Source organism: Rhyacophila brunnea, unplaced genomic scaffold, assembly GCF_057557595.1.
Source record: "Rhyacophila brunnea isolate RB1 unplaced genomic scaffold, BYU_Rbru_1.0 scaffold_22, whole genome shotgun sequence".
NCBI classification, from domain to species: Eukaryota; Metazoa; Arthropoda; class Insecta; order Trichoptera; family Rhyacophilidae; genus Rhyacophila; species Rhyacophila brunnea.
Window position 1 is genome coordinate 37,122,167 of NW_028232882.1, and position 14,837 is coordinate 37,137,003.

Sequence of the window (14,837 nt, forward strand, 5' to 3'; positions counted from 1 at the left end):
CTATAAATATAGTTACGCGTTTACAGTATTTTTATAACGGTAGTTAGCTTCTACCTTGTATTGATAAAATTAGTATAAAAATTCTTTATTCACAATTATACAATATATAAATTCATAAATATTCAATTTTCTTTTCCAATTTTCATACACTTCCATTATTGCTATAAAAGCTATTGAAGCATGTACTTGCTAAATTTTACGTAAACAATCTCTTCCATAACTTATTTTCTAAGTTTAATGGAGATTTCCCGGAAATTTATATTAAAAAATACATCGCGCTGAGCTTACGCGGTGTGACATCTCGAGGTCTGTGGTCACAGCGTTTCAATTACACTGGAGCACTCTTGATTTTCGGAGGCGGAAATTTTTTTACGTAAAATTTTATTACATTTACAAAGAAAAGGTTAACAACATACATTTTACTTCCTAATACTAAACGATTACGCTAGTGGTTACCTGTTCATGGTCTTTTTGACCATTTCATTCTTGATTCTTCCATAGTTTAGAACCATGGGACTTATATATCCTGTCTGAACCGTGTCGTGAGGTTGTCGCATGGCTATTGAGAAGTAGAATTGACTACAAGGCTAGATTTGTATAGTTATGTCGTTAAACCATACTCTGCCACAAACACCAACTGAAGGTCGGCGTTTTTGTTCGTGTCAAATGCCCACCCTTAATAAAGACATAACTGTATATGTCTAGTCTCAATTCACCATTGCAACACCTCAGGACACCGTAAAATGCAAAGCGATAAAGCAACAGTAAAGCATATTCAAAATAAAATACACAAAATCTGCGCATGCACACAAAGTTTTTCTTTTACCTTTTTAATTAATATTCGCCCAGATTCAGGTCTTAAAATTCTAATTAATAAAAGAAAATTATACATTGTAATAATTCTGAAGTTAAAAATTTTATTTTGAGGACGGTGAGTGCTGTATGGGACGGCTACTGCTTTTCCTGCTGAGGGACAACCGCAAGGAAGAGGGCTCACGGAGACGCTCCCTTTACGACCCATGGACAGAAGTAGAGTTCGACTTCCCGTCGCGAATCACGTTCCCGCTTACTAGAAAATACGGCATAGTACCATGATATGCCGGGGAGACTCCCCTGACAATACCTTTAATATTAAATTACATAGGGTCATTTAAACCTATTTAATCTAACGCTCAATACTCCTAGCTATATATTACATTCTACAGAATTTGAAATCAATCCCAATTAAGAGACTTATTTTTCGCAGCTCCGAATACTAATAAGGACTTAGCGTGAAAGTTACGAACTTCCCCACGCCTAGATTAGCAACGCTCTCTTCATTTCGCAGCTCCGAATACTAATAAGGACTTAGCGTGAAAGTTACGAACTTCCCCACGCCTAGATTAGCAACACGTCTTCATTTCGCAGCTCCGAATACTATTAGGGGCTTAGCGTGGAAGTCAAGGACTTCCCCATGCCCTAATTAGCAACACTTTCTTCGTTTCGCTCTCCCCGAAGACTTATTTCTTTCTCGCTTCGAGAAAAGACTTGTTTGCTTCGATAATAGACTTATTTCTTTATCGCTCCTCTCGAAGACTTGTGGTTTGCTCCGATAATAGACTTATTTCTTTATCGCTCCTCTCGAAGACTTGTGGTTTGCTCCGATAATAGACTTATTTCTTTATCGCTCCTCTCGAAGACTTGTTGTTTGCTTCGATAATAGACTTATTTCTTTATCGCTCCTCTCGAAGACTTGTTGTTCGCCTCGATAATAGACTTATTTCTTTATCGCTCCTCTCGAGGTCTTGTTGCTCGCTTCGATAATAGACTTATTTCTTTATCGCTCCTCTCGAAGACTTATAGCTCGCTTTAGTTAGATACTTATTGGTCGCTCTAACTAGAGACTTAGCTTACAGGCGATGGCGGTAGCGATCGCTTGGAGCGACGCTTACCTGATCGGCCTATACGCTGATACTGACGTTTGGGGGGCGCATTCCGGATGGGGGCGTCTCGTAAGACTGCGTCCAACACATCCCGCCACTCGCCAAAGGTAGTACCTTGATCTTTGCTCCCGGACGTCGGGAGGTCGGTCCGCGCAGGGCGCCGCCCTCCCAATCGTCCCATCCTCCTAAATTCTCTCTTGGGGGGCGCTATCTTGATGGGGGCGTCCCGTAGGACTGCGTCCAACGCATCCAGCCTCTCGCCAAGGGTCATCTCTTCATTTGATATTGTCGAGTCAACAATTCTTTCCACTTCAGCTTCTCCATCGCTAAGTTCGGAATCCGTTCCTGAACTCGCCAGTAGTTCTTCCCGCGCACATTCCTGCGCATCCATACGACGTTCTGACAGGGCGTGCACTCCCTCGTCTCTGTCGTTGGTAGCTTTGGAAAGCGGCGTAGGTGATACCACCGGGTCGTCTGCTCTTTCATTAGCCAGATTCTTCTCAAACTATTTCGCACCGCAGCTCCGAATACTAGTAAAGGACTTAGCGTGGAAGCCATGCGCTCCCCCACGCCTTAACTAGTAACACTCTCTTCGCTATTAATTTAAAATATATCACACTTATCACTGATATGTATATCACGCTTATCATAATCATGTATATCAATTTAACACTAGTATTCAAAGCACTCTTATTACTAACATTTTTATCCAGTTCAATATTTAAATCTTTATGAGGTAAACTATTTTTATTACGTGCAATTGCAGTAGTTGGCAATTTCTCTTTACCCGGCGCATCCAACGTACTACCTACAATTGTCCACGTACTTCTGACTACGCTATTTGGACGGTCTGCAGTCGTTATAGATGGTAGTGTCTTTTGACACGCCGCAAAATTCTGCCCCCGACTACACCTGTCCCTAGGATCTAAAATATTTACAGAACCGAGAAAATCCGTAGAAATTTTGCTTTGTTGGTCATGGGCAGCCGTAGCTGAGTCCCATAACCCTTGTTCTCCGTTATTGAGTATATCACCGCCCTTGAGACGATGATCATACACAACAACTCTTTCGTCACTATATCTAGCTTTATTTATGTACATAAGTTCATATTTCTTAGTTCAAACTTAACACTATCAAAATTGATCTTATTAAGCCTATACAATTTATTTTTAACATTCTTAATACTAAAGGACTTACATTTACTTGATTTTTGTTTAAGATAACGATTATAGTCATCTAATGCTATGAGCTCTTCTTCATTAAGTTTATTTCGCCTTAATTTACCGAAGGTATTAATGTTTTGTAGTCGACGATTAGTTCGACTTTTCCTAATAATATTCTTAACGTCAGCCTCGTGGGGTCTGTTCGCTAATTTAAAAGGTAAGTCCCTTCCTAAAGTTTCGTTGCTCGATTGCAACGACGATCGACTATCTAAACTACATACATCGCTATTAATATCAAGTAAACTGCCAGCTTCGGCTTTAGTATAATTAGTACTATTAATATTTTTACACAAATGGTTAGCGGAAGCACAATAATTCGTTAAATTATTTGTTACAAGAGATCTGTCGTCAGTATCGACGAAGCTACAGTTACTTACGTTTGCCGATGTTCTCAGCACACCAAGAGCGCCACTGCTTACGCCTTCGCCGCATCCACTGCTAGCTGTCTTTAACTGTTTATCTTCATAACCTTCTTCCTTGCCGCCAACATTTATTTCATAACTCCCTAATTCTAATTTATCTAAAAACTTTTTATATTCTATTTCGCCGCCGGTAAAAAGATTAAAATTTTCTACTATTTTACTAGCAGAATTCTTAATATCACGTTTGCGATGTTTCTCCGGTCTTACGCTATTATCCTTTACAAGAGGACCTGTAAAAAGATTAACTTGGTTACTGGGGCCAGCTTCGACCTCACAGTGAACCTTAGGGTTAAATGATTTCACCGGAAGGGTGTCCTTCAGTTCACTTTCACAGTTAACCCTATTCGCCAGAAGAGCGTCTATGTCACTAGCTAGAACTCGGCTGAACGGCGTTCGAGGAACGTTCGTGTCACCTTCTTGAGTCTTCTCTTCGGCGGTCCGCCAGTGTTCGTCGTCTTGAAGCCATCGACGATCAACCCGGTCCGCGAGCCGTCTTCATGGCTCCTTTCTGGTCTGCTGAGCTGCTTGCCTGTCTGGGCAATCCTTATTTTCATGGAAGCCAGGACAATGTTTACAACGCCTTTGTCTGGCACCGCCTCGCTCTTCAATGCGAGGACGTGGGCGGTACGCAGGTCTTTCCGAATCGTTTTGCTGGTCTGATTGCCGTGGAGGCCTTTTATCAACAGCCTCCGTGGTCTTATCAGATTTCGCGTTAGTCTCTTGTACCGAACGCGGCTTCTCGCGCCAAGTATTTTGTGGTACGGGTCGCCTTTCATTGTTCGCCTTGGTGGCATTTGTTGTAGGTGGCACGGATGCCAGCGCTGACTTTAATGGACGAAGTGTATGAGCTACTTCAAGCAGCTCGTCCATCGTCTTCCATTTCTCTTGATTAACCCTTATCTGATCGCTCACGGTGAGTAGGTCATAAAAGGTTGAAGCCAGGGTTTCCGACTTCATCTCCGGAAGGAGTACCTCGGCTAATTCCATCTTCTTCAGGAGGAAACCATAAGCTCCCTCTTGAGGTCCTTGCTCTTTATGTTCGAGCTCCGTTCGCTGAGCACGACGTCTTGAAGGCGATTCGAAGTGCTCTTTCAGGTCGTTACTAAACGACCGCCAACTGTCCGATGTGTCAATATTTTTGGCCCAAGTCTTGGCCTCTCCTCTGAGCTGACGTATAGCCAACTCTGTCCAATTCTCAGCTGGGTACTTCACAGCTTCGCAATATTCTTTGCAGCGTCGGAGAAAAAGCTCAACGCTCTGCTTTGGGCTACCTTCATAGGTGGAATGGAGTTCCGGCTTAACATGGCACGGGGTACATACGGCTGGTTCTGGTGGTGCCATTTTTTGTTTGGGAGCCGACGTGCTTACTTGCAAAAATGAATCCTCTTCGGGGAATACTTGCGCGTTCTGCAAGCCTTCTTCCAATATAAAGTCTTCTTCTACACTCGGACCCGGAACAGGGTTCGGCATAATTTCTTCGAATTCCTCCGTCCCCTGGAGTTGGAAGAAGCGGACCTTCGACCGTAAATTCATATAAAAATTCAGCTATCGATTGCGCCAATTTTCAGCTTCCTACGACCACCCGTTCGTCCGCAATCGACGTTTAAAGTTTTTGGAGGGCATGCGCTGCTTGTCGCTGATAACCCTGAAGGCTTGCAACTCCTGTTACAAGCGTCCAATCTTCTCCGTTTAAAATCTTATATTGTAATAGGTACAGGCCTTCATGTACCTATACCCATGACGTCACGGTAATTATGATAATTATCGAGATTTTAATGTACAAAGTAGTATAAATTTATTTTTTTCAAAAATTTTTTTCTTTGTCTGGGTTCTTGTACCTATACTTGTATGGTACTCAACTTTAATTTAGAAAAAAGCTTAAAAATTCACACGAAATTTTTATTGTGCATTTTATTCTTAATTCTATTATTTCTGTTACGGTGAGTAACACAATTTATTTTTATACTTTCTTTGTGGTTTAAAAGGGTCAGAGAGATCCTTTGGATAGTCTCATCGACATACTTTTGCTTAATGTCGGTATCTGACTCTAATAAATTACCAAAAGTATTTATTTTATTTATTCTTTCCTTTTCCAAGTATATCAAGAAAAGTATTCTATATATAGTTGCCTTTACGTATATATTCTTCTCCAAATTATATTTTTCAAAAGTATTCATCACTGGTTCCTCGTTAATGCGAGTTACACTTTATTTCATTGTACTCACATTTATAAAGTTGAGGTAGATCGCTCTTGTAGCTCCGGTATAAGGTTCTTAAAACCTCTCAGGTAACCACAATTGATTGATACACTTCACAATATATTGTTTTTAAAATCTTTTAGTAGATCTTAGTTGTAGGATCGTTCAGGTTTTCGCAACCTGAAGATGCCGCACGCATTTGGGCGCCATAATGACATGACCCGGCTCACGGCTAGCTCAATAATGCTACCGGGCCGTCACTGAGGAGACTAGTGATGAACTAGGAGAGGTGGATCTCCTTTGTAGTATCACAACTTTTGAATTCCCGAATAAAACTCTCAGCTGGTGTGGTGCCGAATTTATTCAGGTACTAGAGTTCACGGTCACACAATAAGGTTAACTGTCATTGTTCCCGTAATTAAATCTCATTAAAGTATCAGCAAACTATTTATTTGTTCACTATAGGATCTCTGTGAAATCTTTCACAAGTTCCCAAAAAGTCACACCTAATTCAGAGAATGTATACGTAAATATTCTTTGAATATTTTTATTTCACGAAATATTTTTTTGTAAGAAAAATTATAATTTATTCTTCGGTCACATAGTATCGGGTTTATAAAAGAATAAAATTTATTTTATTGTTGTTTATAACGTTTATTTATGTTCACAGTATGTTTACAAATAATTATTTGTGTTTACAAACTTGTTTACAAAAGGTTTGTTAATGTTTACAAATTTATTTACTAAAATTTATTTTTATGTTTACAAATTTATTTACTAAAATTTGTTTTTATAATTATGTTTACTTAATAAAGTTTCAAAAGTTTATTTTAAAATTCCGAAATGATTTGTAAAATTTATTATTATAATCTGAATTTATTAATTTGTTTTTATAAAACAAATCCGATCACGTAATTTATCCCGATTACGTCACCTCGTACGATGCGTAATGAAAAAGTGATTACTCCGCGAGCTCGTCACTACCGGCAGATACGAGTTATTCGCGTTACTTTTTGCCCGTCGATGGGGACTTACTGTATGTAAAATTCACGAAAACTACTGAGAACCATGTCTCATATCCGCGGTAGGACTGCTGCTTTGTTGAAGATCGCTGGTGAAGAGTGTAGAAACTAATGATTTTACGGGAAAAGTGGTCGCCTTTTATACCCTTCGGATAGAGGTTTAACAGGAAACAGTCCGTAAGGGATAGCAGATGTATATCTTTCTCTCACGGGATAAATTTACGTATATCTCCCGTTCCTGGCAACTTTCTAATAGAGATATCTTCTAATTTAGTCGGGTTAAATTTACTCTACTTTATTTTCGCAAAATTAAGACTTAATAGGGGTGTTTCAAGCACCCTCTAGAACATGTCCCTTAAATGCGCAGTTAGGATGACGTAAGCAAAATAGTTGATTTTATATGATTTTTCGTGTTCAAACGAAGGGGAAAGTTTCTAGCTTTCCAACGAGGTATCGGAATAAGTATTCGGGTACTAAATAAGGGAATGGCAGTCTTTAAATTTAAAATGTCAAAACGAAAGGTTGACACCCATGTACTCGTCTTTTCCACCACTCTTGGCCTTTTTAGGCCAATAGAATTTTACTAAGTTTTAATAAAACTGTTTGGAGCCGCAGAAACTTTCTCATTCGATATTTACTTTTCGGACGAATATTATTACGAGAAAATACTATAATATTATACTTAACATTTCAACTTAAATATATAAATGCTTAATCCTAACAAGATGTTATACACGAACAGTTACTAACTTATTTAATCTTGCATAGTGATTTTTATATAGTAATATGGATGTAACCTTGAATCTATTTTTACCTCGCGAGCTAGCACAGCTGGGCCGTGCTTTTGCCAGAAATAGATTTTCTTTAAAGTTCAAGGTTGCGTGAGAATTCGTAAGTTTAGTTGTAATATTTGATTCTTTTATTACTTAGGATGTGATTAAGATTTATTATTGTTTATGGGTAGAAACCCATCTATACCAGAATCTTAAGTTTTCCCAATTGTTACTTTTACAATATTCATTATAGTCAGCAAGTTATGGCATTAACAAAATTTATAATTATAATTACGCGTCTATAAATATAGTTACGCGTTTACAGTATTTTTATAACGGTAGTTAGCTTCTACCTTGTATTGATAAAATTAGTATAAAAATTCTTTATTCACAATTATACAATATATAAATTCATAAATATTCAATTTTCTTTTCCAATTTTCATACACTTCCATTATTGCTATAAAAGCTATTGAAGCATGTACTTGCTAAATTTTACGTAAACAATCTCTTCCATAACTTATTTTCTAAGTTTAATGGAGATTTCCCGGAAATTTATATTAAAAAATACATCGCGCTGAGCTTACGCGGTGTGACATCTCGAGGTCTGTGGTCACAGCGTTTCAATTACACTGGAGCACTCTTGATTTTCGGAGGCGGAAATTTTTTTACGTAAAATTTTATTACATTTACAAAGAAAAGGTTAACAACATACATTTTACTTCCTAATACTAAACGATTACGCTAGTGGTTACCTGTTCATGGTCTTTTTGACCATTTCATTCTTGATTCTTCCATAGTTTAGAACCATGGGACTTATATATCCTGTCTGAACCGTGTCGTGAGGTTGTCGCATGGCTATTGAGAAGTAGAATTGACTACAAGGCTAGATTTGTATAGTTATGTCGTTAAACCATACTCTGCCACAAACACTAACTGAAGGTCGGCGTTTTTGTTCGTGTCAACAAGCTACTTCTCGGGTATACCGAGCAAAACTGTTAATGTGTCGATCTTTTAAAGACAACATTTTCGACCCTTAGCAATAAAATCCGGCAATAAAATTCGACCGGGCAGTTAACTAGACCGATGCCGCCAGGTTCGGATTACGTTTATGACACTAGTTAAGTGTCTAAGTACCTAATTGGTATTTTCGCCAACAATATTGAAAAAGTATCCACGCATATGGTTAAAATTGCATGTAAAAAAACCAAGCTTTGTGAAGTCAGCCTACCAGCGCCAGCGGCAGCTCAGCACTCATTACAATAAACAACTTCTTTTGTAGTTTATGAATGCCATGCTTGTTTTGGGGATTTTTACGATGGTTTTCAGATTTTTTATGTTCTATGCTTAAATAGAACGTGTTATAAAAATGTTATATAACGATGTAACGAGTAATTCTTATAACGAGTCGGTCCCATCTTTCTCGTAATAACCAAGTTCAACTGTAGTATTAACAAAACAAATACCATCTATTGATAAGAAATTCAAGACTTAGGGTTGGTCTTGGCAATAAGCTTGACTCTTACATACTTAGGCTCCTTCTATATAGAATATTTTTCTACATTCGGTAATGCTGCAATATTCCTGAATGTGGCATGTGGTACAATGTAACTTCACAAATTGATAGATCATCTAATGAATTAATTGTATTATATTAGAGATTGTTATCATACATAACAGATAAACTATTTACTTATACAAAGTCCAGATTATGTATCAAACAAAAGTGACACCAATTCACCGAGAACCGATAAAATGCAGTTTGTTTCTTTAATAGGTACCGATTTTGATAAATAAATAACAATTACAAATACTTAATATCATCATGAATATGCGGTCAAGTGTGATAAGCTAATAGAAAATAAACTACATAAGTAATTATTAGTTATGGAAAATAAAATATTATTAAAGGCTGATTCAGATAATTGCCATTTGTTGGTTTAAATTGAATTAGGTGGTTTACACAAAGATAATCTATCAATCAGAATAAAATCTCCCACATTCAATTGATACCCATTTCATACTAACATAATCCGATGTGTCATCCATCATAAACAGGAAAAATAAGTATATTCATAATAATCATAATATTATATACATCGGTACCAGTGGCGGGCAGTGGCTTTTACAATTTAATTTAATTAATTTTACATATAATGAACATGACAAATTATAAATTCAAAGCGTTCACGATCTGACATAAAGTAAGTATTAACAATGTTGAAATAAAAATATAGAGTATTATGAGTAAATAATAAAATAATAAAAATAAAAGTACACGGAAGCACACAGAGTGAGCTAGGTTGATACCTAAATTCAACTCACGTAAGTGGAATATATCAATATCTGAAGCGGTTTTATTAAACATAGTTATTACCCTTCCAATTAGCATTACTAATGGCAGGTTAATTCTGCACCTTGAGAGAACAAACAACGGATGCCCCCGATTTCTAACTGTAATTATCAGAGACACATAAGTCAATACTACCAAGATTGGCAGAGTTTCCATTTACGTTGCATATAAGCTGGAAATAATATGTAGCTAAATAAAGATCCCTTCTAAACTTTAAGCTACAGCATGTAAGTATATCTAAGAGAAATTCAGTCGGATAGAGACATGGATAATATCCATACAGCCGAAAGTAAAGGAGTCTCAAAAAATTCTTCTGGACCCTCTCTACCATAAGGCCATACTTCAACTGATGCGGGGCCCAGAAAATAGACCCACTCTCAAGTCTGTTTCTAACTAAGGAGTTGTAGAGAATTTTTAATACCGTAACATCCGAAAAGACCTGGGAAGTACGTAAGATAAAGTACAACATTAATAATTGTAGTGCCCTTTTACAAATGGTATCCATATAACCACTCAACATCAATTTACTGTCAAACGTAATGCCAAGATCCCTTAGGCGTAAAACCCACTTAACGGAGCGAGTGGGGCTCGCGCGCAAAATTTCACAAGTGGCGTGTAAATCATCGAAAATACAACGTAATCAAATACGCCAGCGCACACTGGATTCGACGACGCCTTGTGCCCGCCTGCCCCATGAGTCACCGTTTTTTGGCTTCTCAGCGATACGACTTAACGAAAATACAACGTAGTCCATTCATTGAACACGGCAAGCAAAATCACGCTCCTCGAAGCATCGTCGACAGACGGGCGAGAAGCCATTATTTAAGAACAGTGAACTCTTTTGTTTAGTTATTGCGTGTCCGATATTAATTACAAGCCCCGAGAAATTTAATAATATTTTTATTGCTTTGTTATGAGAGACGCTGATAATAATAATTATTTTGTGCTCCTTGAGCCCCTTATTAGATAGGTGAAGAGTAATGCGCGGGTGGGAGGGGGCCTACTCAGTAGTGAGCGCACCGAACGCTTTTTTGGTGGGCTTTATGCCTTACAGATAATATTCACAAGAGAGCTCTGCCATGCACCGAATACAGGAAAAACAATATTCGTGAGGCTTTAGTAAACGATAAAATATTGCATTTATCTATGCTTATGGTCATCCATACTGCCGTACTAAGCACAGAGGCCGTAACTGACGTATTTAGGTATTTTCATGTTTTTAGATATTTGGATTCTGCAGAGTTTTTGTATAAGATCGGTGAATAAATCCAAGCCGTAACTGCTATAGTTACGGAGAAATCAAGGGTTTTAATAGCCGTATCTACGGAGTTTGAGAAATAAACTCGATAAATACTAAGCGATTTGGTTGTAACTATCATTTACTAAGGCATATTAGCCGTATCTGACATATATATGGCTAATATCAATACATAATAATAATAATAATAATAACATAAATCAAATTTTCAAGGTATGTAAACAAATCTTAAACCAAAATTAACTATTATAGGCAAATAAAATAAATAAAAAGTTCCCCAGTATTAGCAGGAAAAGTAAAATAATATGAAAGCTCAGATCTCCCACTTGCCTAAAATGCAGATACGGCCTCTGTGCTTAGTACGGCAGCATAGCTTCTGTGGACTGTACACGTATAATCAGTAGTAATTAGCTATTAAGGGTGTAATCCCGATAGAATTTTCTATCCTGGGAGGTAGAGATAAGAGATACAAAAATATTTAATATCTAAGTCAGTCTTGACTGTAATGAATTATTTAAATTTAAATTAAGCAAATAGGTGATATTTTTATGCACAAAAGCAAGTGAAATTCATCCATGTGACAGTATGTTATCGAATGGGAACTTACACAAAGAAGTCTCATTTCTGATGTTCTCAAATAGGATGTTTAGTGTCTGCAGAAGTTGCACGCAGACATACGAAGAGCCACCGCTTCTCTGACGCATTATCCTCAGGAAGAATGACAGCATGTTCTTCTCCAGGAAGAAACTGGAAAGAAAATATGTATAAAATTATAGTATTTTTATCACATTAAGTAAGGTAAATCAATTCTTAGACATTATAATTATGAGTGAAAGAGTCAGTGCACACGGTGGCAGCTACTCTTATACCACGAAGTGCACTACATTGTATTAATAGAGACGGTGGGCTGTGTTTAAAAACGTCATGGTTTCCGGGACTTAAGCAAAATCTGGCACACAACACACCATTTAACTCTGAGCAATGTTTGAGCGAAATGCTAAGAATCCCTTTTTTGACATACTTAGAGCTGCTTTTGCATTCATATACCTTACAGTACACTTCATCAATACATTATCTCTTGAGAATTGTCTCTGCAATGAGCCAGAAATGTCAAGGAAAGGAGAACACACGGTGGAAACCCAAAAATTTATTACGGTATGTACCTTAGAGACCATCGATAGACTGAAACCGTGGTTTAGATCCGTGTCCCACACTAAACTTATGATTTCTGTTCATGGAAATATATTTTCACAAAGTACCTATATATTGTAAGCATTTGATCATATCCGTTTATACCATACACATACACTTACAAACGTATACGACAACAGTAATCAGAAATACGCATACCGCATACGGGTTCAGTCTATGGATGGCCTCTTAGTTTAGTTATTTTGCAGTTGGACTGTGTTATGCATGTGCAGAGCATGTGCCATTTCCAAAAAAAAAAATCTTAAGAACGATAACTGCTATTAAAACAAATACTTAAATACATTCAATAATAATATTATTATCTCAGCAAACATACCTACTTAAGTAGATTCATCTTCTTTTAAAATGGTTTTGTATAAAACACTTATTGCCAACATATTTGGAAGTCAGCCAACTTAATGCCTTTCAATACAAGATTAATATTTTAATATAGACTGACATTTCGTCTATGTAAATTTAATACCGCGGAAAAACTATTTGACAAAATGTTCAGGAGGGGCAAAAAACCTTGCAATTTCGTCAATACAAAAGATGAAAAATAAATTTAAATGCCGTTTATTGTGTCTTCCTGTTTTATATTAGAAAATATATTTTTACTATCGTATGCGTCTATGGCCATATATTGCCATAGGATTATTTTGTAAATCAGTTGGACGTTACGCGGTATTGCAGCAACTCTCCGCTGGTCCGCTGTATTGGATCGAGGGATATACGCGGTCTTGCATGCTTCTTTAGTATGGATAATTTATGCGCGGTATTGATTTTAACCGAGTGCAAGTAATGCGGCTTGTGCCGTTTAACCGAGAGCGCCAAAAATACGTATTTTGAACATATTATTGGGCTCATACGCGGTATTGAACTTACATAGACGATTTTATCTTATCTTACCGTTGATAAATAAATAATTTAAATGTTTTCTTATTTATCTTGTTTGTTTTATCTTCTCATATTTAGAGAATGGGTTTAAAGCCCGAAACAGCTGTCAATCAAAAAAAACATTATTTCCAAACAACAAACTATTGATAAGCCACATGGGAAAAATGTAAAAAATAAAGAAAAGGTGAATATCGCTAATTCACATGTAAACATGGACAGTGAGAGCAGATTTATAATGATAGATAAATGATAATCCATGTGTAACACCCTCCTTCACAACGGTCCAAGTCAAGCAAATGTTGGCGCTCTTTGATGCGTGTTGAAATATTGACACTGTGTTAATAGCCGGTAAATATTTGCTGGTCAATGTGAATGTAGTTGTCTTCACAATGGTGACCACCACGTGATCACAAACATTTGTGTCCAATACTTTAAAATATTATTGTGGCACTTTAGTGTATGTAGGTTGCCGGATTTAAAAGTCAGATGAGACGATGGCTCAAGATAATGGTGCCTACAGAAGATAAACAACAGTTTAAAAGTAGGTTTTTCCTTTACAAGATAGAAATGGGGTGATGATTTTAAAAACCTGTTGAGAATTAATGTGGGAGAATTTCGGTGATAATTTTTAAAGTAAGAAGTAAGTAAATAGCTCCAGACGACTACGACAAAATGTAATAATCTGAGTATTGCACGTTTGTTTACATTGGAAAAGATCGAGTTGATCAGTACTTACTCGAAAACAGAGCTGTCATTCTGATCGCCCCATATTAATATCTCCGCGATTGATCGCAAGGATTCGACGAGCAGGCCTCTGTTGTGTTCGGAGACGGTGTGATTCCTCGCCAGGACATTGTACAAATACTTCAAATGTTCCAGAGAATGCGGGTTCTTGGGACGACCCCATCCCCCGCCGAACCAGCTTCGACTCCGAAACATGGCTTATTTAATCGATTCTCACTTATTTACACTAATACGCAATGTATCTAAATATAAACAATTACTTAAATTCCACTTCATTTCACTAATTAATGCACCAGATCACCTAGTTACAAGGTTATGTGTTCATTGCGTTTCAAACGTATGTAAAAATATTGTCAACATATATTTTTGTGAAGCTGCTGGTTTTGACGGATATTTCAACACTGTTGATGTTAAAATTAGCAAAAATAATTACACAATTATAATATTTTTCACACGATTATTATTTCGTAGTAATATCGAGGAATCCGTTGGAGTTTCGACACTAAACAACAGAGACGTTTCGTTTTCATTCAGGTGAGTACCTATATTGTTCTACAAATTACAATCTACATCTACATAAAATTATGACATTTCAATGCGGATTGCAGATTCCTGTATTACCGACACTGCTGTCAAATATAATTCAAGATTTATCCGATAGATGATGTACCAACGTCTGTTATAACAACCAAACAATAAAAACAACCGATATAATTATAATACCTACCTATAAGCTAAATTCTATAAAAATAATAATATTATTGTTCCGTAAAAAATATGGCATGTCGTAAAAAAGTGGTAAAATATAAAATAAAACAATATTATTTTTTTCTG

At 37.0% G+C, this 14,837-nt stretch overlaps 1 protein-coding gene across 2 annotated transcripts in view; it reads right to left on the bottom strand.

The window, feature by feature from the left end:
• Positions 1-14,579, bottom strand: part of ema (C-type lectin domain containing ema) — a 40,633-nt gene extending 26,054 nt beyond the window's left edge. For both annotated transcript variants that reach the window (XM_085949412.1, XM_085949411.1), the window contains exons 1-2: positions 13,996-14,579; positions 11,779-11,918 (exon numbers count right to left, since the gene is read on the bottom strand). In XM_085949412.1, the coding sequence (XP_085805538.1) occupies positions 11,779-11,918; positions 13,996-14,198 (343 nt within the window). In that variant the 5' untranslated portion in view covers positions 14,199-14,579. The remainder of the gene's footprint in view (positions 1-11,778; positions 11,919-13,995) is intronic.
• Between the last annotated feature and the right edge of the window lie 258 nt (positions 14,580-14,837).